This window comes from Mastomys coucha, unplaced genomic scaffold, assembly GCF_008632895.1.
Source record: "Mastomys coucha isolate ucsf_1 unplaced genomic scaffold, UCSF_Mcou_1 pScaffold7, whole genome shotgun sequence".
NCBI lineage: Eukaryota > Metazoa > Chordata > Mammalia > Rodentia > Muridae > Mastomys > Mastomys coucha.
The window spans coordinates 38,514,622-38,538,881 of NW_022196913.1; the positions used below are offsets into that span (position 1 = coordinate 38,514,622).

Consider the following 24,260-nt stretch of genomic DNA (forward strand, 5'->3'; position numbering starts at 1 on the left):
CCGGGTGGGGACCGCTGAAGAGGGTCTGGGATGAGAGAGACTGGTGGGAGTGAGGCTGGCCGCTTGTAGCCCTGAGAGAGAGACATCCTTGAGGAGCTTCAGCGAGTCCTGGGGTGCTTTCCTGGATACCTCGGGCTGGAGTCCCCTAGGGCTGCTTCTTGATTTGGGGAACCCTCGGGCTGGAGTCCCCTAGGGCTGCTTCTTGATTTGGGGAACCCTGGAGTCAATCCACACGTGAACCACCTTAAAGGGAACTCAACCCAGCCCCTGAGCTCTGAGCTCACCAGAACATCTGCTCTCCTTACACCAGCACCCTGACATGCGCGTGTGCTATGTTTACATTTTACGTTGGGTTTAGACAACTTTTGTATTGAACTTGGAGCTTAGATTTGAGTGTCTGGATAGGTACTTGACCAACAGACTCAAGAACAAACTTTACCCTTCTGGTGGCCTTTCATCTTTGTATGGGCAACCCTCCCTATTCTGAGTGCTCTCTGGCTGGATGTGGCCCTACCTTCTCTCATGGTTCATGTGCCCAGAGCCTCCCCATCTCCAGGACAGGGGGTTGAATCCAAACCTTGCATGTGCTATGCAAATGCTCCCCCACTGTCCTTGTCTCTACTTTGAACACATCACTCATATTGGAAGAAAGACTTATACACTCGGATGAGCTCATGTGGGCACATTCATATGTACTTGCATATGCACCCACATTTAGGAACATGCATGCATGTATGCATGCAAATCATACATACTACGGGTATAGGTCAGGGATTGCCATTCCTGCACTATAGGCCCTTTGAGATGAATTCAGAATATGATCCTGAGTTTCTAGTGACTCCCCCCGCCCGCCCGCCCCCACCTGTTGTTTCTTAGTGTTCTTCCCTGCCCAGTCATTCCTGCAATACTGGCCTCTGAAGTTTTAATGTTCCAAGGTGAGGTTAGTGTCTAGTGCCTCTCAGGCTGCTCATTAAGTCACTTGGAGAATGCTTGAGACCTCTTCAGGGAATCCTTTACTCCCTGCCAGTCAGGCAGTAAGGTCTTACTATGTAATCAAGTTTTGCTAAAACTTGGCCACATCTATCAATGCAGGTAGAGAATATGGCAGCCTTGTGCTTTGATGGCAGGGCTGAACAGTTCTACTAGAGGGCTTGTGGCTGCTGACACCTAAGTTATTTACTTTGTGATCATTCATAGTAAAAGGTGTGCTGGTCCATGGAGAACAGTGTCAAAGATCATGTGTGTGTTCTCTTTCCTTTACCCGGAAACCTGTTATGTCCACAACTAACTTTGGAGAACAGAAATCACAGGATGAAGTTGCTTGTCTAGCAGGTCTGTCTGGATAGCAGCAGGGGTTATGGTACCCAGAAGGGATGATGCTGAGCCAAGCCAGCCTGAGCCTGAGGGTGGCTAGCCTGGGATGTAAGGTGTTCCTGACCTATGGCAGGGAGTTGAAGGAGGTGCTCTATCAGCTGGTAAGATAGATTTTCTTCAGGAGGCTTAAGTGTAAATACTGTATATTTCAGCTAAATGTTGAATTAAGAGTCTATAAACAGCAGGTTTATGATTATATATTTTGTCTTTTTCAACCAAAAAGAAAAAAGAAAAGACAGAAATGGAATAATTTTTTTTTTTTTAAATCTTGTTTGGTATATACCTGAAGAAATTCTGAAAGTGACTTTAAGTTCTTAAGAGATGAATTGTATAATCTCTGTGCCCTGCCACACTGTCTGGGAGATGTTCAATCAGTTAAATTGTCTCAACCTGGACAATGAGGCAAGTGTACCGAACTCCCGACCAGGTTACTGAGAGGGCCATTTCCTATTCAAACAGCTTTTATTTTTTCTTTTTTTGGTGCCAAATATTGAACCCAAGACCTTGTGTATGCTAGGCAAGCACACTATTGTGTTTATACTTCATTGTTTCTTAGCCAAAACAGGATCGGTCAACCATTTCATACAAGGCTTTAATTTTGTTCTTTGGATACTGATTGCTGGTGTCTTTTCAAAGTTCTAAGTCATTCACTAACCTTCAGTGGTCCACACAAGCCTTTAGGGGACAAGAGCTGTGCTCTCGTAGGCTTTCCTGAGGAAGGCAGGCAACTTGCTTCTCAGCTGGGGAACTGGACCAGGCGGGCATCTAGACTCTGATCGCATTTCTTCCTGTGGGCTCACAGAGTTCTGTGGCTTCCCTCCTGGTTGGAATGCCTTTCGGCATACTTTGGAGTTTGTAACACAGAGACAACCCCTGTCTGTGAAATCAGTCTTCGAAACCATTAGCAGCTCCATGGGTCCCATTACAGGTGGCTTCTGTCTGCCCTAGTTCTACTATCTCTTCTGTGTACCGGTCACCTAGCTTGGCTCTTGACAAGTACCAGCCACTGGGGACGCTTGTATGGCCTTTCCTTGCCCTGACACCTGTGTGGAGCCCAAAGCTGCCTGGCTGACCCAGCAAGAGAATCTACAGTATGCTCCTTGTTCTTTTTCTCTTTCTCTAGGACTCCATCCCTGTGTCCACCTCCCTTTTTGGAGACACTTCTGATACGACTTCCACCGGCCTTGCTCAGCGCTTAGGTATGTGCCCAAGGCTAATGCTTTGACACTAGCCAGATGTGACCCACTGTTTCATGTCCTAGGGTAAATGCCTTCAGAAGTAAAGGATCTTCATGTGAGGGACAGCTGCCTCATTGGCATTGGAAGCTGACTTCTGTCCTTTGGTCTTTTTATGAGACACATCTACACTTCCCTGTCTCAACTGTTTCAGTGTCATCACGATGCCAGGGAACTTTCAGGACCTCCCACCATCCTTCTTGGGTCCCCACTTCAATCTGTGAGCTGATTTATTTTCTCTCAGTGAGTGTCGCATCTCCTTGTGGAAGAAAATGAATCCTGCTCAGCGGCATCTACAGCGGTCAGGGTGGCTCCCTGGACCTCATGGCAATTTCTGTAGAGCCTGTGGAACATGTCACTACTGCAGGAAGGACTATTTCTCCCTCTCAGTGTGACAGGCGGAGAGCTTGGTGAAGTGAATGCAGAGTGGCTGTTTAGCAAAGAGCGTGCGAGTGAAGGCTCCCTTCCACATGTTCCTTTTTTAAAAATTACAAATCCTCAGGTATCATAATACCTTGAGGTCAGAATATCTTGTATTCTGTGAGCTCCAGCCCCATGGCTGGTATGGACAGGATGTCCTCAACAGTGGCTCAGCCTTTGTGTTTTCTAGAACCTCTAGTCATTTCTGAGCCAGCTGCTCCAAGGTCCTTCCAAATCCTAGCTAAAGGGATGTGGAGGGGAAGAGCCCAGCTCATATATCAGTTGTGTTTGGAGTTGTACCAAGAAAACAGTGTCATCTTGACCAGTAGTAACTCTCACTTTGAGTCACCTACACACATAGCCCAGGAGGAACACCACCAGTTTAGGAATACTTCATACTTGTCTTAATTTATGGTCAGAGGTCAGGGAGAAGAGAGGACATAGGAGGTTGCAGGGTCCTGCTCTGGTCCAGAAACAAACTTATGAGCTGTTTCGGAAACTTTTATTAGTAAGTAATTTTGAGTTTATAGGAAAGAATTCTGCCGAGTCTCTGTTAAGGCTTCTAGTTTTTGTTCTTTCCTTTCTGCGTTTACATTTTCTTCCCACTGAATAACTTGAAAGTCAGTCGGGGACAATGATGCTCCTTTGCCTCCAAGGGCTTCCTTGTATATTTTCAAACACACAAGTGTGAACACACTATGTCAAGCAGATCATTGTGTGCTCTTCTGTACTTAGAATTGAGGGAAGTAGACATATGTATGGAGGCAGAATGCTGAGTTTGGGTTGCAAAAATTTGTCTCGCATGCCATAAATAAAAGGTTGTTTTTTTTTTTTAATTAAAGAATTTTAATGTGTATATGTGTATGTCTGAGTGTAGGTTTGTGCATGTTAGTATAGTGCCCATGGAAGCTGGCAGATACTGTTGAAGCCCCTGAAGCTGGAGTTACAAGTAGTTATGAGCTATCTGACATAGGTCCTGGGAACAAAACTCCAGTTCTTTCCAAGAACTGTGTGTGTTTTTAATTGCTGATCTATCTTTACAGCCCCTAAGTTATAACCCAGGCTGTCCTCAAACTCAAGATCTTCCTGTCTCTGCCTTTTCAAACATATCTTACTAGAGTGTGACACCAAAGATTTTTACACCAAAAAATGCAATGTTGTCTCAAGAATATTCATGAACTGGAGACCGGAGACCTAGTTTTGTGCAAAGTGCTTCCTTCTCAGTAACTCAATAACCTGCCACGGCTGCTGGCATCTTTGAAAGGTCTGGTGCTTCACCTGTTCAGATTAGGGACTTGCTCAGCAGAGTCTAGGCTGACTGGTCTCTTGGGCTTGGACAAGTATCAGTAATATGTCATCATAAAGATAGAGGTGTTCTGCTTTTTTTTAAAAAAAGGAATGTAAAAAATCCATAAATGAAGGGAATTAACCAAACATGCTGGTACACATATGTAATCCCAAATCCTAGCACTTAGGAGGCAGAGATGGGAACTAACCCTAAGCTTTAGGCCAAGCAATTCAACAAAGGGAAAAAAAAGGAAGAGGAGGAGGAGAGGACATGGAAGACAAAAGCAGACTGGGTAAGGGCTGGGCTGCAGTGTTCTCAGTAGCCATGGAGACATTGCATCACAACTCTGCATGGATGAGGAGACCTTGAGCTCTGGTCAACTTTCAGTGCTGAGATGAGTCTGGAAGTTGAGTCACAGATACTGTGTCCCCCTTAACAGTTAGACCAGTGGTTCTCAACCTTTTTAATGCTGTGACTCTTCAAGACAGTTCCTCATGTTGTGGTGACCGTGACTATAAAATTATTTTTGTTGCTACTTCATAACTATAATTTTAAAGAACAGTGTCTCAGTTCCTAAGACCATTGGAAATACGTGTTTTCTGACGGTTGCAATCCACAGATGGGGAAATGCTGAATTAGACTGGTTGGAAGTACACTACAGTAGGCTCTTCTTGGGAGAGAAGAACCCCATGCCACTGCCACTGAGAAGATGGACTATGCACAGTGTGATTTTATGGTCTCTTTCTGGCTGGTCTTGGTAGATCTCACTGTCTTGCCATACTTGACTTGTTCTCAGATCATTGTCTAAACTAGCAATTCACAGACTCCCTCTCATACCTAAAGGAATGGATGGGAGCCTCTGGGCATGCGCCATGCAGCAACTCATGTCTGGTCCTGCTCTATGTGCTGTAAGCCATTGTAAAGCACTGCTTCCTGTGGTGACCAAACAACTGCTTCGGTACAGATGTGCTCTTCCACTTTTTCCTCTTCCTTTTCTCCTCTACTTCCTTTTTTTTTCTTTTTCCTTTGTTGAATTTGTGGGCCTAGAGCTTAGGGTTAGCTTCCCATCTCTGCCTTCCAAGCGCTAGGATTTGGGATTATATATGTGTGCCAGCATGTCTGGCTACACCCCTTCATTTATGGATGATTTACATTCCTTTTTTAAAAAAGGAAAAACAGACCAGGCATGGTGGCACATGCCTTTAATCCCACAGCACTCAGTAGCAGAGGCAGGTGGATCTCTGAGTTCATGGCCAGCCTGGTCTATAGAACTAGTTCTAAGACAGCTGGGGCTACACAGGGAAACCCTATCACCAAAAACTAATAACTGCCCCCCCCAATAAAACAAAACAAACCCCAGTTTTATTGAGATGTAATTCATGTGCTATAGTCCATCCAGCTCTCCTCAGGGCATGTATCTTCCAGAGATATATCAGTTGTTCACAGCCAATGGAATATTCCCCAAGATCCCTTTATCTAAAAACAAACAAGTCCCAGACAAACCACATGCACAGTCTTGAATGTTTAATAAAGAAAATAATTTAAAGGGTCTTTGAGATTCAGAGGCCTATTGCCTTTGCTTTACGAAGGAGAATCTGGGGCCCAAAGAGGTTTGGGGCTGTGGCGATCGAGGAAAAGACCCAAGCTTGAAGGTAGTTTTGTCTCTCTGCCCTCACTGATACCCTGCTGGGACTGCAGGTGAAAGGTGCAGAGGCAGGGCAGAATCACCACCTGGATGAAGCTTGGTGTCTTCCACAGCAGGCTTTAGTCTTGGTATTGTGGCTACCCCAGCCTTACTGCCTGCTTTTCTGTCTGTAGATGTGGGTGAGGTCACTAGAATAGAGAGAGGATTGATGTTTTGATGGGTGAGTAGTAGTTTCTGCCCCTGCCCTGGGCATGGGTGAGGCCAAGGGAAGAAGAGGTCAGGCTACTGCCCAGCCATTGTTGAGTGAAACACTGGCTTGGGCTTGCTGCCTGCTTCTGCTCAGAGTATTGCCTTCCTGATCTGGGCATGCAGCTGGGCTTTATTTGGGAGTTTGGCCAATGCCTCACTTATTTATTGGTTCTTGAAAATGCACACTCACACATGTGCATTGCATATATACAAGTATGTACATGCATAGAATATGCACTTCTAGAAGGAGAGAGAAAAATTATAGAGATGGGTAGCAGTGATGGAGAACTTCAATATTATTATTATTATTATTATTATTATTATTACAAAAAAATAACAAAATCCCCAAATCTCCAAAGCCCCGTGTAGAGTAGAGGTTTCCAGATATTAGTGTGTGGTCACCTGAGAGCGTTTTAGCATTTACTGCTGGCCCCAACACCATGATCTTTCTCCTTCAGGAGTCAGGATGGGCCAGACTCTGCTGTTCTTACTGAGCTGTAGCAGCTCCTGGAAGGCTTGTACTGTTCCCGAGCCTAGCTGTGGCTAGGTGTCCGTATGCACGGCCAGCCCTTGAGGACTCTTCTCAAAATCCTTGTTCTCAGCTCTAGGCAGGTTTATGGAACATGGGACTCACAGTATGTCACTTGTGCCTGTCAACATGTTTTCCTTTTTTTTTTTTTTAGCCAGGAAGACCAGCAAACAGGTGTTTGTCAGCTACAACCTCTCCAACACAGACAGTAACTTCACGTTACTTGTAGAAAACAGGATTAAGGAAGAAATGGAGACCTTTCCGGAAAAGTTCTGAGCAGCAGAAGGAAGAGTTTGTAACTTGTATATAAATTACACTGAAATAAACAGGTTGTTTTTTGTCCTCAGGCTGCATTTTGCCTTGTTTTAAAAGGGTTCACTTTATGGGCTTTCTCCTGTAAGTGTGGGTATCAGAAGGCTCAAACTGATGGCATGGGGAAGCAAGAAAAGGGAGCAGACAACACACACTTCCCGACTGCTAGTGCCTGAGAAAAGGGGAGGAAGCGTATCAGACGGAGGGAAAATCAGTCACTGCTCCATTCCTATATTCCCAGTGAGAGTCAGCCGCTACGGTGGATACTCCTTAGGATTGCGCGCAGGGCCTGAGGCTTCTTCTGTCTTGTGAACTGAAAAGTTAGTCCCTGGGGGCTTTCCATTTGTTCTCAGCCTTTCACGGCCACCTCACTTGTGCTATTTTAAGCCACACTTGAATCTTAGTGTAGCTTTGTAGATTTGTGGGCTAAGTGGAGTCTAGTTTTTTGGCCCTGTTCTTTCCATCTGTAACATGGCAATGATCCCTAACTTGCTGGGTTAAGTGTGTAGAAGCGCTCTGCAAAGTGACAGGCTGTGACTGATGCCAAGTTTGGTTTTAACTTTGTGTTTTTACAGGCACCAGTGTACCAGACCCCTTTGTACTCACTGTCGCTCTGGCTTTCTTTCTCCCCTACTACCTGCCTTTGGCCTTGTTTAATTCCTGGCTACTACTTGAGTTCTAATCGTGGTTTTTCTACTTGAGATTCATGTGTTGAGATCCACATTTTGACAAAAGGTGACCACCATTACCAAAGAGCTTTCTAATCCTTGGGGTCCCCCTGGACCCTCTCGAGTTGACAGTTCAGGGCCTATAATTTTTTTTTTTTTTTTTTTTTTTTTTTTTTTTTTTTTTTTTTGCACAGTGTCAAGGGGTTTGCACTAAGTCAAGCAGGGACAGGAATAAGGGCATTTGGTAGTAATGGCGTCTATGGTTTGAAGGTCCGCCTCCTGCATACTTTGATGCCAGCCTCTGTAGCCTCAACCAGTGTTTCTGCAGTGTGGAAAGCCCAGTGGAATAGCTCTCTAGGACAGAGTAGTAAGTGACACAAAATCAGCTATGGAGAGAAGAGTTTGGTATAAATGCTTTATTAAAGAAATATTATTTTCTTGTTAAAAAATACTACAGTAGAGAAGAGAGTTTTGTGTTATCAGTCTTTCCTCACAGAATCACAGTGTAGATAGTCATTCCTTGACCTCTCTAGGAATCCTTTAGGCCATGGATTAGCAGAACACAAATGAGAAAAAAAAAATTATTCATCTTAAATGTGTGGAATTCTCAGATGGTTTTGAGAATTACACTACATAAACATTTAAGTTTAATCCGATCTCAGCCTCTGACTACCTTTTAAGACTAGGACCCTTAAAGCAGAGTGAGAGGCCCCACCATCCGCAGGGCGAGTGAAGGCCGCTCCCAGAAGAAGCCTTGAAAGGAGTGACGTGGGAAGGATTTTACTACTCGTCCTCAGTGGTAGTGAAATGCCCTTTGTGGATACCATCAGGTGAGGTAGGGAAGACATTCCAGAGGAAATCTGTTAATGGGGCAACATTTTTATTTCTGTACATTTACATACAAATTTTCCCCAAAGGTACAACAGATGCGACACCATGCAGACACGCAGCTGTGAATGACAGTTCAGAGCTCAACATAAACTTGTGCTGTGAACAGGTACCGCCCCCGTCAACACGTACAGTCACGCGGCTCTTAGAGGAAAAGCACGCATGGTTGGGTTGCAGAAAGGACAGAGGTAGGGAAGCGTTCCTCACTAGACACAACACACCATATTGTTTTTCCAAAACACACACAATACATTAGAGTGAGGTGGTGTCCTTCAGAACAGGGAGGAATTGAAGTGTGGGCCTCCCTCAACCCATGTGCCACCCAGGGGCTGGGTGTAAGATGGTCATGAGATTCTTTGAATGGCACTTCTAGTTCAGGGACTTCTCGTTTGGCTCTGGGAAGTAGTCGTGACTGTGTGATACTCCCCTTACGAGGTCTGGTTTTGCTTGCTTTCCATTTTGTGGCCAAACCCATTTACCAGCCCTGTCCTCCAGTTGCAGGTGATTATAGTCTTAAAACACAAAAACATCTAAACCTTTTCCCTATTTGTCTTGGGTGCTAATAATTAGATATTTCATAATATTTGACTTAATAAAGAGCAAAATGAAGAACTTATCCAACCCCACCTCAGTTGATATTTGTGCATAACTTATGAGAACAGGTGTAGGGATGGGTGGAGAAAAAGACTACATACCTTTTAATGTTCCCCAGGGAGGAAGGGGCCCAACAGAAAGAGACAGTGCTTGAGAAGCATCTGCCCACAGGGGGCAAAGGGCCAAGTTTAGGGATGACAGCTTGGTACCCGGGAGCCAGGCTGTGGCCATGTTCCTCTGGAGCTAGGCCAGAGTGTCTGAGACCTGGGTGTCCTGCTGTCTGTCTCACTTAGTCAGACCACCCAGCAAGTATGTCTACAAGCAGATTTTCCTGCCGTGGCTATCTTTCATGACAGTGTTCTAGCAACTTCAGGTGTCCATGCACTGAAGCAGAAACTGAGCTGCTCAGCCTTCCCCTGAGGTTACCACACGAAGGTCAAGACACTGCCAGCAGTCAGCCTTCTGAACTTCCTCTGGTTGATGGTCCCCTGGCCCCTGCCTCAGTGGCAGCTTCTCTGCTAATCCTTGATGGGTGCCTCTGGTTGCTGCAGCCATTAACACTGCCCAGTGTTTCTACCATTGTCATTTGAGGTGGAGATTGGAGACCATGAAAAGAAGTTTGGAAGTGCTGTACCTTGACACTACTAACCTAGTGATTTCTGCAGCACTCTGTGTCATTCATGTTTCCTTAAGCAGGCCAACACGCCCAGTGTAAGACTATTCATGACTATGTGAATGTCCCATTCTGTACTTAACAAAAGGTTGCTGCCGGCTGACTTGGTAGCAGGTACTTGGGAAAGGAAAGGAATCTAACAAGTTTGGCAAAGGCTGCACAGATCTAGAGAGGCTTTGGAAAGAGGATGTGTACTAACCTCTTTGACTAAGAGACCAGGGAGAGTGAAGGTAGGCTGGACTTAGAATGGGTATCAAGGACTGGCCACATGGCCTCTCTCCTAGACACTGGCCCTCAAGCAAAGCACTCAGGACCCCAGGCATTGAAGAGAACATAGGCCAGCTGCCAGAAACATGGTTGCATATGGAATCACGACTCTCACGAGGTCTTGATCAAGGCAGCTGGATTCCACTGATGTATCTATCAGATGTGGAAGAGAAGTAGGTAAGACTGTAAGAAACAGACCATACAAGAAGCTGGAAGGGGATCAAGTCAACCCTTTTCTGGCCTTTGAATTCTCGCAACTGTCATTTAGAAGTCACTTTGTTGCCTTCAGAGGCCTGAGACCATGATTTCCCTGGAAGAGCACATGGTAGAGACGCATGGCAAGAGGCAAGGCAGATGGTTGATAAGAAGCCATGGTGCCCAGAGAAGCTGGTGCCTGAGCTGCTGCAAGAGGTCCAGAGGCTGGTTTCTTAGCAACTCTGGTGCCCTGCTGTCTGGGGCAAGATGAGGGACACAGATAAAGGACATCCTGGGAGGCTGGACAGGATGGGAGTTGAGCTTTGGTGAGTTATTGCTTTCTCTCACTTCTCGCCACTTTCAAGGGACTAGAGGCCATGTGGACTCACCTGTGAGCAAGCTGCACTCCTGCCCAGGGCCCTTTTGTGCTGAGTGAGTGACAGGCAGGAAGCCATTGAGGAAGACATGAGGTGGACCGCCTCCAGGTGCTGTGGGCACTGTTGTGATGTCAGAGTGGCAGCCATCCAAGCTGGAGCTCTATCTATGGTGTGTGCTGGAGATGTGTGTGGCGGCCATGTGTGGGAGAGCGAGGCTCCCTCCTGGGATTTGCCTTGGTTGCCTTTTTCGGTTATTTTCCTGTTGTTTGAAGTTCTGGAAGTGGCCACATTTTCAAGTAGTACTGGCAACAGGGCTGGCTGGAGAAGAGGGACCTTCGCTGCTGGAGCTCAGTCCAGGAAAGTGTCTTAGCAGAAACAAACATGGCTCCCACCTCAACACAACAGGTGCTGTGGACTTAACTAAGCAAACCCGGCGTCAGGAACTGGCGCTTTTCTCATCATGTAGGATTTCTGGTGAAGTATGGAAGTTTCCCAACAAAAACTTCCAGATCAAGTACAAAAGGATGATCCTGAAGGAAAGAAAGATTAAGCTGGCTCTTAGGACATTGGGGGGCTGTTTTTCCAACACAGGATGGAAACTACCTAACAGAAAGTAAAGAATCCAACTTTAAAATATACAGACTCTAGGAAAAAAGAAACAACTCATGTACATTTTTCTCTGTCTAAAATGTAGTCCCAAGGATGCTCTATTTGAGAGGCACAACTGTCCATGGCGGGGAGCCTGGAGGTAGGGGTCCTGGCCTACAGATGACCTCTGTCTCCTTGAGTGGAGAAGGAGATTGAGTCTGGCCTCCAGGGAGGGGACAGGCCACTGCATTGGTCACTTACAGGGACTTCCTCAGAGTGACCCTCCCTCACTCCTGAAGGGGCTTCTGCTTCATGATCAGTGGAGGGGGGAGGGGATAAAGTGCTTCTTGTAAAAATGACCAAAATAAATACAAACATTTAATGGCAGAAAAGAAAGTCTTCAGAGGGTTATTTCCAAAGCATCTGGTTTCTCAGACGTGTTCCTCAGATGTCTGGAAAGACAGAATTCCCCACACCAGTTGAAAGTCTGACAATTGAGTGGAGTCAGCAGCAGAGTTGGACTTCTTCCCCCAGCCACGTCTTCTCTGTGGTCTGTAAACCTGTGTGCAAACTTTCCCCAGCCCTTCAAGCCCCGGGGGGACTGGTGGAATGGTGGTGTGGCCCAGCGAGCTACATGGTCTTCATGCCATTGGCAGTGGCCCCCTCTGGCAGCCCATCGCCCACGGCAGCCACATCGTGCAAGCCCGAGTAGTCCTTGAGCTCTGCGTTGGTGAGCAGCAATGGCTGCTCTCCCTTCCTGTGTGATAGCAGTGGTTGCCGTGTGTAGTGTTCCCCATTGGCGATATTCTCAGGCAGGTTCTGGTTCCTGCTCTCAGGTAGCAGGAGGATGCAAATGATGCAGATGAGCGTGCAGCAGGCAAAGATGATGTGGTGCAGGAAGTAGCCTTTTTGGTTGTGCAGCTCAATAATGGGTGCTGTCAGCATGCCGAAACCTGCACTGGCCAGCACCAGCCCGAGCCCACCACACCTGCAGAGGAGAGAGCACAGGCTTAAATGGAGCAAAAGGGTTTGGCACAAGTAGGGTGGAATGGGACCACAGGTTGGTGGGCTATTAGGGTAAGCTCTTAGCACTGTTCTGATTTAGATATGTTCCATAAACTTCCAGTATTAGAAACTTAATCTCAAATTCAAATGTTGGCAGAATTCAGATATGGGAGTTTTAAGAATAATTAATATTAAAAGTAGTCAAGAGGTTAGGCCCCCTGTAATGGCGATGTTATAAAGCCTTTAGAAGGAGAGGAGAAGCCTAAGCGTGCGTATTTACTGGGTTGCCACTATCTTGATGCCCTGCCCTATCCTGGGATTCTGCAGAGTCCCTATTATCTGGGGTTCTTATGATGTACAGCTCCTTAACTTGGACCTCTCAGCCTTCAGAATCATAGCTGAATAAACCGTATTCTTTATAAATTGTCAATGACTACACCAGAAAGTGGATTTAGGCACTAAGGAAGTTCTGCCTCTGTATTGGGCCCTACTCTGGTTGGTACCACCTATGTAAATCCATAGATGTGATACCCAAAGCCACCTTCATATTGGCTGTATCTGTGGAACCCTGCAACTTTGAGCTCAGATAGGCCAAAGTCTTATGTACCATTCCAGCAAAGGGACCTTGTTCTCAAACACTGAGCAGAAATGGCTGGAAGGGAGGTGCCTGCTGCAGCTGGAGGCAGCTCTTGAACAATTTAGGTTTTCTTGGTACTATAGGTAGCTCCCAAATAAAAAAAAGACTACCTACGAAGTATCAGAATACAAGTTCAACACAGAATTCTGTTCATATTTACATACTATCACCAAATTCAGAAATGAAACCAAAACATTTCCAAGAAAGCAAAGGCAAAGCCTGAATGCTGAGAACTACAGAGCATTGTTGATGGAAAGTTTGAAAAGTTAAAAATGAATGGTTGGAAGACTCGATATTGTGAAGATGATAAGTCTTTCTGAATTGAGCAATGGACTCCTCACAATCCCTATCAAAATCTCAGTGGAGAATAACCTTATTCAAAAGTTTACATGGTAATACAAAAGACCCGGAATATCCAGGAAGGGATTTTGAAACAGAAGTGTAGTAAGAGGACTTACTGTCACAGCTATGAAACTTAGAAGCTGTGTCATCTGAGTGGGGCACTGAGAGGCACATCACAGGACAGAGAGGGTTCAGAATCAGGTCTTTACACTTGTGGTAAATGGGTTTTGACAAAGGCACACACTGTGGAACAAAGGGCAGCTGTACAACAAGCAGTGTTGTAACAGTAGGATAGTCTGCGTGCAAAAGAATGAAGGTAGAGCCCCCTTCACAAAGCACAAAATAGATTCCCAGAAAACATCAGGGAAGATTGTTGTGACTTTGGGTCAGCTGGGATTTCTTACAAATGCAGCCACAGCCCAGAACCTGACCATCTATTTTTAATCAAAATTAACTTTTTTTAACCCTTCAGAAGACATAATTCAGAAGTAGAAGCCACACAGCCAGGGAGAGATGCTTGCAAAGCCTGCCTCTGACAAAGGATGTATGTCCATAATATATACTGCACTCAATACTTAACTTAAAAAATGGGGAGAAGGTGTCAACAGGCATTTCACTGTATACACACACACACACACACACACACACACACACAGTGAAAGGCCACTTCACACCTTCAAGAAAGCCTGGTGTAAAGACAGAACAACATGCTGGCCAGAATGTAAAGGGGCTAGAGTTCTCCAGTATCCTCCTGGGAGCAGGATGGAAAACAGCTTGACATTCTCTTAAAAGGAAACAATTCTTTATATAACTAGCAATTCCATGCACAAAAACAAGTAAAACCGTGTGCACAGACAAAAATTTACAAGCAAATGCTTATGCCTTATAGCACTGGGAACAATCTAAAGGTCTATCAGCTGCTGAGTGATAAATAAAACGTGGCATATCCAGATATAATGGAATATTACTTAGCCTTTAAAGGCATGAAACACTGACACGTTACACCATGAAAAACATCACAGTGATTGTACGATTCCATTTACATGAAATGTCTAAAGCGCTGATCTAGAGAGACAGGAAGCAGGGTAGTGATTGCCTGGGGCTAGGAGGGTGAAACTGCAGAGGGACATGAAGGTCTTTTTAGAGAAGTGATGGAAGTGGTCTATAATTGAAGGGTGAGGTACTGTAAATCTAAATGGATGAATCCTACGTCACGTACATGGCACTCGAGCTGTTAACTCCCAAACTCTCCCAGCTCTGGATCCGAGGCCTGCCCTTACAGATCCCCATTACCTCACAGTCAGAGTGAGGCAGCTGCCAGCCTCACCTCGTCATTGCAAGTGCCCAGAGACTGTAGTTCCTTCCCACATCATCCATGGCTGCTCGTGGTCCTCTCAGTAGCTCTATTAAGAGCAAGGCCCCAGTCTAATCCTGGGTTAATGTAAGGGACATGACTTGGTGCTCTCACTGCCTCCCAGGCACAGTTCCTGTGGCCCCTGTTGGCTTCCTGGTGGAATCCAGGCTAAGCAAGCTATGGAGCTGCTCCAGGCCTTCCTGAGTCCTCCCTCTGGCAGACTATATTCTCATGGTACATGTCTGTGTGTGTCTGTGCTTGAGAGGTGCTCAAGGGCAAGACCAAATCTTGCTCAATCTGTAGTCTCTGATATTCTCTCAGCTACTGTGCAAGATCTGGCCAACTGGCCCTTGGACATTACTTGGTATTATGTCAGAATTTTAAGATAATTTCCACCTCCCAGTATTCTTAACCTTTTCCTTATATGTGGCTGGAAATTGCCAATAAATTCTTGCCCATAAAGTACTGCAGAGTTAATGAGATACTCCTTTCACAGACAGGACACAGAGACTCTGGGTATGATGAAATAAGCTGTTGTGTTGTTGGGGGTACACATAGCAGGAAATGAGGTGGCCCCCAGTTAACATTCTGTGAAGAACTGGATCCTACCAATGTCTGCTGAGCCTGTAGGCAAATCCTGGCTCAGGGCACTGTGGCTTGGAGCAGGGATCCAGCTAAGCACTGGCCAGGCCACTGACCTAGATACCCCAAGGACTTTAAGCCATTTGTTATACAGATATAAATAAGGACCACAGTCAGAATGACCAGCCTTGCCTATGGAACCTCTTGCCCAGGCTGTCATGTCCTCAGTACTTTGTGTTAGGCAATTTTTTTAAAAAAATCAATTGAGTGCTGAAAAGGGCCACAGAGAAAGTCATCCTGCTGGCCCAGCAAGGGGTGCACCGAGGAGGATATGCTTGCTTGGTGTTGTCCAGTACCAACCCTTTGCCAAGTAGCATCCTACACCACCTTTTAAAGACACTGGCATTTTTCTGTCAACATTTGCTCATGATGAGCCTTTTGGTATTGCTCCTCCATGCACCTGTCAAGGGCAAGGATTATTTCCTGGAATATCAGCTGTCTCACAGTTTGCATGTAATAAATACTGGATGGCCACAGCTCACAATGACTTCCTAAGTAAAAGGCCACCTCACCTTTTACTCACAGGCATGGGTCGGAGAGCTGTGAGATTGGGCCCATTTATCAGGTGAATAATATGAATACCTAAACAGCCATCCAGAATTTCTTGTAAATCTGGCCTCTTTGGCAAGCCATAGGATGTGAGGGGTGTATCAGATGTCAGGGACCTGTTTGATTGAGACCTTTGATAAGATTGTATTTTTCTGGTGCCATGGACTGGGATGTCCCGTGGAACAGGGACCCCGCGAGAAATCCTGGTCCGTGGCACTCTGGTTTTTTTTTTTTTTTTTTGCTTTCTCTTGCCTCTGCCCATTAAGAGTTACCATGCAGGCAAGCAGAATATACAGCCAGCACCCCCATGTAGGGAGTGTGTGAAGCTGCTAAGCCCCAGGCAAGTCTCATATGACACCAAGTGAATGATATCAAAGTCACAATATCACATTAATAAAAAATATTGGGTGAAATAAGTTCGATTTATAACTCATTTAAATCGTAGGTATGTGTATATGATATTGAGTATGTTTATAACATATGTAATAGAGAATCCAGCTGTGATGCATAATGTCTCATCCAGCAGCAAACTGTATATACAGCAATGGCCTCGTAGGATTATAGTGAAACATCTCTGGGGATTTTACAGCTGTTGCTGTCACAGATATCATGGCACAACCCATTCCTATGTGATTGTAGTGATGCTGGTATAAACAGACTTGCTGCACTGTCAGTCATATTAAAGGACAGAATGTAGAACGATGTGCAATACATGATACCCTAGGATGCTAAATGACTCTGTTTGCGGGTACATGGTTCATACTATCATTAAAGCATTACTACTTGTAAAAAAGTTTGCCTCATGTGGTAGCATGCCCTGAAATTCTAGTACTTGGGAGGCCAAGGAATGAAGGCAGTGAGTTCAAGGCCAACCTGGGCTACAAGGTGAGAGCTCATGATCTATACCACCAGCACCTCAGGTTTCATTTCTTGTCTTGTGATTGTTGTTGAGCATCCAGATATGCATTGGAGACTCGAGAATGTCTGCATGACACCAGATAGTGACTTATTTTTCCCCACACGTCCTTTTGCTAAATAATGTTTGAAATAATTATATGTCTTTACTTGTTCATTTTTCCTATGAAAATACTTTGTTTCAATTCGAGCATCAATAGGAGGAGAGGACCTGGCCCTGTGAAGGTTCTGTGCCCCAGTGTAGGGGAATGCCAGGGCCAATAAATGAGAGGGTGGGGTGGCAGGCATGGGGAGGGGGGGAGGCAACAGGGGTTTGTTCTTGTTGTTTTTGTTTGTTTGTTTTTTGGAGGGGAAACTGGGAAAGGAGAAATTTGCATGTAAATAAAGAAAATATCTAATAAAAAATAATTTCACTTCAAAAAAAAAAAGAAAATACTTTGTTTCACTATCAGTGATTTCTTGGATTTAATGTTATTACAAACAATTTTGTAAGAAAGATGGCATGCCAGTTTTGGTTTTGTTTGTTCCCTTTTGAAGTCTCTCAGGATCTTTACATGCTTGGTATTAAGTTCATTTCCCTCTAAAAGGCTGATTGGTCATAGCTCCTTCCTGTTGCACTAGGAATTCACTAGAGGGCAGCCTATGCCCATGTTTATATAGAGTAAGGCTTCACTGCACAAACCGGGTTAGGCCTCCTTGTTTCTTAGAAGCATAACATTTTCATTGTCCACCTGCTAGCTTTACTTTGGGTCACAACTCTCCGACCACTGCCAATGGGCAGCCTCGCTGGGGGGAGCAAAGTGTGAATCAGAAGTAAATGTGAACCATCAACTTGTACATAAATATGAACACACCCCTCCCTATGTTTTCCTCCTTTATGTTTCTAGCTTTTCTTTGATTGCATTTCTATGAAGTTAAGGATAAGCAAATATACTCATTGGCACAGAAATGAAGAACTAGCAAAACTATCCAGGTACAAACAGTAACATGAATTGCACTTTGTGGAGTTATATATATAGCTCTTCCTTGGTATTTGGTGGGGGCTGTTACCCGGATTCCCAGATGCTCAAGTACCTTATAGAAAATGTTATGGTAATTTAATGCATGGAACCTACATGTCATTGCATCATTCATAATGCTAACACAATGCAAATGCTGTGCAAATAGGTGTTTGTTGTATTTAGGGGCTAATGGTAAGAACTGTATCTGTCCAATAGGCATAGTTTATTGAGTGTGGGTGTTAGGGACTGAACCCAGGGCCGTGTACATGATCAGTACACACTGTACCACTGAGCTACAGTCAGGTGCATCACTTCTATAACCAGATGCTATCCATTAGTGGATGGCTGGCAGATCATTCTTTGTGTGATGCTTTGTCTTGAGGCAACATTAGAGCAGAAGACAGACATAGGGACCTTGCTCAGAAGGTCTCAAGGCCAGTCTGCTGCAAATGATCTGGACTGCATAGAGGAATGGAGCCACCAGAACAGCAGGCAAACAGTAGTTAGTGGATAAGAAGCTAGGATGGTACACAATGTAGGGACAGACAGCCCTTGACCTGGGCTCCACAAATTTGTGAGGAATTTTGCAGACTTTGAATCAGCTTGTCAGTATCACCAGCACCTACCCTTTCTCTTCCCTTGTCCCATTGTTGTGGGTAAAGGAAGCCACTGTAGGCACCAGGAGATCCTGTTTTCAGATTCCAGATAACAGTGGAGAGAAAAGATGGCCCACTACAGAAACAGCCACTGGCTATGCCTATACCACCCTAGAATGCCCGTCACTTCTGCCCAAGACAAGGAGAGAGATTAAGAAGGAAGGCTGGAAACCTGTCTTTCTTAGCCCATCTTCCATTCAACTAATGCCTAAAGCCTATGATATGAATTGTGGAAGCTGTTCCCGAGCTAGTGTCAACATCAGTGGGCTGAGGCTAAGTGGCTCCCTGTAATTGTTTGAAAAAATTTGATGAGATAAGGTTCACTCTAGTCAAGTGGTTCTCAACCTTCCTAACACTGCAATCATTTAATATAGTTCCTCATGTTGTGGTGATCCTCAGCCATGAAATTATTTCATTACTACTTTATAACTGTAATTTTGCTAATGTTATTAGTTACGATATAAATATCTGATATGTTGGATCACTAAAATGTGATCCCCAAAGGGGTTGCAACCCATAGGTTGAGAACCATTGCTTTAGTCTCTACCACCCAAAAGAAAACAGATTATCATGAAGTATGTAGAAACCATATCCTGGTATATGTCTAGTCTCTTGTTCCTGGCACCTTAATTTTTGCAGTTTGTGCTGGCTAATTTTATGTCAACTTGAGACAAGCTAGAGTCATCTGAAAAGAGGGAATCCCAATTGAGAAAATATCTCCATAAGATCAGGCTGCAGGTAAGCCTGTAGGGCATTTTCTTAATTAGTGACTGATGGAGGAGGGCTCAGCCCATTGTGTGTAGTGCCATCCCTGGGCTGGTGGTCCTGGATTCTATGAGAAAGCAGTCTGAGCAAGCCACGAGGATCAAATCAGTAAGCAGCACCCCGTAATGGCCTCTGCATGAGCTTCTGCTTCCCCTTTCCTGCCCTGTTTGAGTTCTTGTCCTGATTTCCACTGATGATGAGCAATGATATGGAAGCATAAACAAAATAAACCCTTTCTCCCCAACTTGTTTTTGGTTATGGTGTTTTATTGCACTAATAGAAACTCTATTGAGTAAGAACACTGTTGTTCTTACTTTAAAAGGTTTCTTTTCAACATAGTGTTGTAGAACAGAGTAAAATGTTCATAAGAAAGAAGCCCGTGGACCTGACCTTCAGCCATCTTGGGTGTTTCTGCGTGGAGTGGGTGGTAGGGAAGCTGCATGTTTATCCTGGGACTCTCTTGGGAATTCTTCATGGATTTATTTGCAAGAAAAAGCTGCACAAACCACCAGTGGGAAGAGTTCCCATGGAGACTCTTCCAGCCTGGCTTGGAACTGGCTGCAATTTCCTTTCACCCACTGCAGGTACAAAACATCACCGAGGGCCAAATATTTTTCTAGTTTGTCATCTTGGCAAGATGGACTTTAGAATGTATTTGTTCAAATTTTATCCCCTAATAATTTTTCCAGATTTGCATCAAAGAGGAAGAGGATATCATATTTCTTCCACTCTCAGTTGCTAAGCACACTGACAGGGAGGCCAGAGTTAAGGGGTACCCTCTCTCAGAGTCATGCAATGGCTGCCAGTGGCTATGAGAAACCCAGGACTAGTGGAGACTTGCACTCCAGCTGAGAGATTGCCTTCTCCGATTCTTTTATAAAGGAGGGAATTTAACTGGTGGAGAAAGTGTAAGGTGCTATGCTCCTGCAGTGTTTCACAATCGCAGGCAGAAAAGGAGCTCCTGGTCCACCTGGTCCTGGCTCAAGCAGAAGGCAAGGAACTAGAGGGCTTACTAGACACCTAAGTGCTTTTTCTTAAATATACAATGATGAGATATCTTATTGCAGAGGCCAATAACTAGCAGCCTTGGTTTGTATTGTAAAAATTCAAGAGAATGAGTCAAAATGAGGTCATGAGAAAATTCTGTTGTCAGCAAGGAGGGAAGTCCACAGACCTGCCTACCTGCTCCCCAAGTCCTCCCAGCACCAGAGGGCCTAAAATAATTAGTCTCTCTGAGTCCCATCTGAACTGGAACGGCTGCTTGTACTTCTGAAGGGTGTCATCACGCTGACTTCTGGGTTTCAGCTCCCAGCTGAAGAACTGCCCACACTCACTATTTCAAAAAAGCATGTGCATTAGAAATGCTAATGATATTCCAATAAGGAGCTCAACGTGACATGAACCGCAGCAGCCAGCTCTTCAGTAAGTAGCAAATGCCAAGTGCAGGTGAGGTCTCTAACTCAGAATGCTTTTAGATTTTGCATCTCTGAATCTGTAATATTTGCATATACATCATGAGATATCTTGGAGAGAGGGGAGATCTAAATCTAAATACAGACTTGTTTACATCTTTTATATGGCTTGTGGAACTTGAAGGTCATTTTTAATACAATATTTAAAACAATTTTGCCCGTGAAGCAGGATTTCATGGTGTAAAATTTTTTGCTGCCATGTCAAAACAAGCAAAGCATGTTGGGGACTGGGAGCATTTTAGATGTCAGCTTTTCAGCTTAGGAATATTCAACCTGTGTTAGGAAGAGGGACTGGTAGAGGGGATGCAGTTAAGGGATGGTCTTTCAAATATTATAACTTTTACTATGATACAATCACAATGGGATTAAATGCTGTGCTGCTTCATGAGCCACCACGCAGGGATAACAATCTCACTTTACAAACACTTAAGACCTTTGAACTTCCTGAGGGAAAGGCAAACTTTCTACCAGGTCTGGGGTTGTGCTCTCTTACTTATCTTGATTTTGTTTTTTTCCTTAACTAAATCATTGATACTATTTTAGATTAGTGGTCAGTTTCTTAGGCCAGGAGGAGAAAAGTTCTATCTAACCTTGTATCTATCTATCTATCTATCTATCTATCTATCTATCTATCTATCTATCTATCTATATTGTATAGCCTAGGATGACCTTGGACTTCTCTGAGCCTTCTGCTTCTACCTCCCAGGGGCTGGGACTCCAGGCATGTACCACCACATCCAGTTTATGGAGTGCTAGGGATTGAACCCAGGGCTTTGTGCATGCTAGACAAACAACTGAACTATATCTGCTGCCCTCACCTTTTTGTTGAAATGGGGTCTCTCTGTGTAGGCCATGCTGGCTCAGAAGTCTCCATCCTCCTGCCTCAGCCTCTTGGGAATCGAGGATTATGGGGGCCACGTATACCTTTTTTTAAAAAATCCCTCGTTCCCAAGACTCTCAGTGGACCGTGGCAAGAGTGATTTATTTATCTATCCCCTTTCTATTCCTTGACATGTTTCTTGTACCTTAAGCAGTTCTCTGTCTCCATGCCTCTGGTAACTGTCTTGTTGGGACTTAGGGTTACGTTCCCACCTTGGGAGTCAGGGTGGGCTGATCATCAGACTGTGAGTCAGACAGCCATCATGCCCTGCATGCCACACCACACCCTGGTCCTGCAGCCAAGGTGGGACAGACCTGAGGACAGTTCCTTACACACAGGCCTCTGTAGACAAGGACCAATCTAGAGATCTGAGAAAAGGTCTCACATTATCCCCTCACCCACCTTATCACTGTGGGAGTGATCTCTGCACAGAAGAACACACTGAGGCTCCCCACTGCATGGGATGCAAACATTCCCACGATGGAAAACGCGATGGAGAACTTGTCCTTGACGCTGTCACTCATCCCTGGAGGAGAATCCAAAGAAGGGGACCATGAGGTAGGAGAAAAAGAAAGAGAACAGAAGCTAGGCAAGGGATGAGCTGGAACGAGAATGAGAGAAGGGAAGCCTGGGATATCCCAGGAGCTCCCTCCTCTCCAATGACCGGTTTGGGCATGCAGTGGCCTTTGGGTGAGCAGTCTCTAAGCCGAGGAGCCTGGAGCCCATTAAGCATTCCTGTATTGCTGTCTCTTAGTGCCTTGAACACCAAGCATGCTGAGCTCACAGTGGCCTGTAGAATTCCTCAGCCAGAAGCTATGCCAGGCAGGCTAAGGTGCTCACTAGCTGCCCTGGATTCCAGACTGCAACCTCAGGGTGGACCCACCCAATCCAGAGTCAAAGCTGATTTAAGTACACAAAACCACACATGACCCAAATGGAATAATTGATGGGCCCTGAGGGAGGGAAAGCACTCAGCAGTCTCTGTGACCACAGGTGGCATTGGATCCTAGCTAGCACGAGGCAGTACTGCACACAGTGTTTTGGCATGCATGCTCAGCTCAGTTTCCCTCAGGGCTGCAAGGAGGGCAAGTGCTGTTATGGGCACTGTGGGCACGGGTTTGTCTGGGGCAGGCAGGCTCCATAGCAGCATGGGGTATAGGGCAGCACCTCTGCTGTTCCCCACTTGGAGAGCAGCAAGCTTGCATGAGTCGTGAGGAGATGATGGCTCTCCCTATAGCATGGACGACCAAGCCCCCAACCCTCCTGCCTTCTCATCCTGACTAGCTGCTGTCCAAGGACAAACAGCACTGGTGCTGGATCAGGGGACAGGGAGGGCATGCACGCCAAGCTGCACAAAACCAGGGAGACACGAGTTGCTTTCTCTAGCACAAGATGGGGATAGAGAATACAAATAGATGCTTATAGTGTCCAACCTACGGCCAACTTCAGCTGCAATTCTTGAAGGGTAAAGACGAGTGGAGGAGAGAGAGGAAACAGAAACCGGTTGGTGAGTGCTGGTGGCAACTCTTGTGTGGACGTAATAAATGTCAAGGAAGCACAAACAAGGGGAATGTTGGGTACTCACCTGAGTCTGGATGCTGGCTGTATTTGCCGATCACTGGAACCGTGAGATGGACGTGCCCACACACACACAGGGTAGCGAGAGTGGGAGAGAGGAAGAAGGCTTGTTAGGGTTAGGGTGGCGCTGACCGTTCCCACATGACTTGTCTCTAAGTGAACTTCCTTTTAAGTCTGAGTTGGTGCTGGCCGCTTGGGCAGTAGAATTCACACCGGACTAAACAAAGACCTTTTTGTTTAAAGAGAGGACTAAGGCCCTATTTGCCACGAGGTCTGGGAGACAACACAGTCCTACAGAGGGGATCCAAGTAGATCCTAAACGGAGCTTCTCTGCATAGGCAGTAGTACTCTTGGTCTGTGCCAAGGGGTATTGCTCTCTGTGAGCAAGGCCACATGTATGCTTCTCCAAACCCAACTCCTCATAACTACTTGCCCTTTGCCCGGAGTCCCTGTGGCATGCCTGTTCAGTACCAAACACTCTGGGTGCTGAGGGACCCTGCCAGATCTGTCTCAACTGAGTAAGCTGGACAGGTCAGCTAGGCAGTGTCCATCTAGGGTGACAGAGAACGGCTACTAATTTTTTATTTTGGTTATTGCCCAGTATGGTGCAGATAGATAAGAACATGCTTAAGTTAGGAAAACCACCTGCTTTTGAAACTGGTTCTTCTATAACCCACTATGCACCAAGGTGTTGTGACATGTGGTGCAAGGGACAGTAGGTAAGTCTCACTCTGCAGCTGGGGTAAGCTTTCCTCCAAAGAGGGTGTTCAATGGTACCTATTTCTCAGCAGTGCTCTGAGCCTGTCCCAGGGAAGGGGCTTGGCATGAGAAGATGCTAGTGGTCTGCACTGTGCTCTGGGCAGATGGGGAGGAGGCAGTGGGATTTTCTTGTACTTAGGTGAGAGAATTATTTATGAGGATTGCACAGTGGTTAATGGAGGACTAAATGGGCTCTCTAGATTGGTTTTAAGGGGCTATGTGACATTTATAGAATACTCTGATAAATGATACGTTTTGGAACATCAATAGAAAAACTGTGTCCCATACAAGAATTCCCAGATTTCCCCCAGATTGCTGTAGAAGGACATGTCTGTTCTCCTTATGTGAGAATCATATAGTGGTCTGCCCATAGTGAAACCATCTTTATAGGGACATACAGGCT

The 24,260-nt window shown here is 45.4% G+C and overlaps 2 protein-coding genes across 4 annotated transcripts in view; one reads left to right on the forward strand and one right to left on the reverse strand.

The window, feature by feature from the left end:
- The window catches only part of Psmg4 (proteasome assembly chaperone 4), a 7,433-nt gene extending 347 nt beyond the window's left edge, over positions 1-7,086 (forward strand). The window contains exons 2-3 of one of the 2 annotated variants that reach the window (XM_031358486.1): positions 2,498-2,573; positions 6,895-7,086. In XM_031358486.1, the coding sequence (XP_031214346.1) occupies positions 2,498-2,573; positions 6,895-7,016 (198 nt within the window). In that variant the 3' untranslated portion in view covers positions 7,017-7,086. The remainder of the gene's footprint in view (positions 1-2,497; positions 2,574-6,894) is intronic. The other variant, XM_031358487.1, reaches the window with a different exon arrangement.
- Positions 7,087-8,121: 1,035 nt separating this feature from the next.
- Positions 8,122-24,260, reverse strand: part of Slc22a23 (solute carrier family 22 member 23) — a 161,533-nt gene continuing 145,394 nt past the window's right edge. The window contains exons 8-11 of one of the 2 annotated variants that reach the window (XM_031359170.1): positions 23,106-23,138; positions 22,954-22,977; positions 21,923-22,046; positions 8,122-12,290 (exon numbers count right to left, since the gene is read on the reverse strand). In XM_031359170.1, the coding sequence (XP_031215030.1) occupies positions 11,933-12,290; positions 21,923-22,046; positions 22,954-22,977; positions 23,106-23,138 (539 nt within the window). In that variant the 3' untranslated portion in view covers positions 8,122-11,932. The remainder of the gene's footprint in view (positions 12,291-21,922; positions 22,047-22,953; positions 22,978-23,105; positions 23,139-24,260) is intronic. The other variant, XM_031359171.1, reaches the window with a different exon arrangement.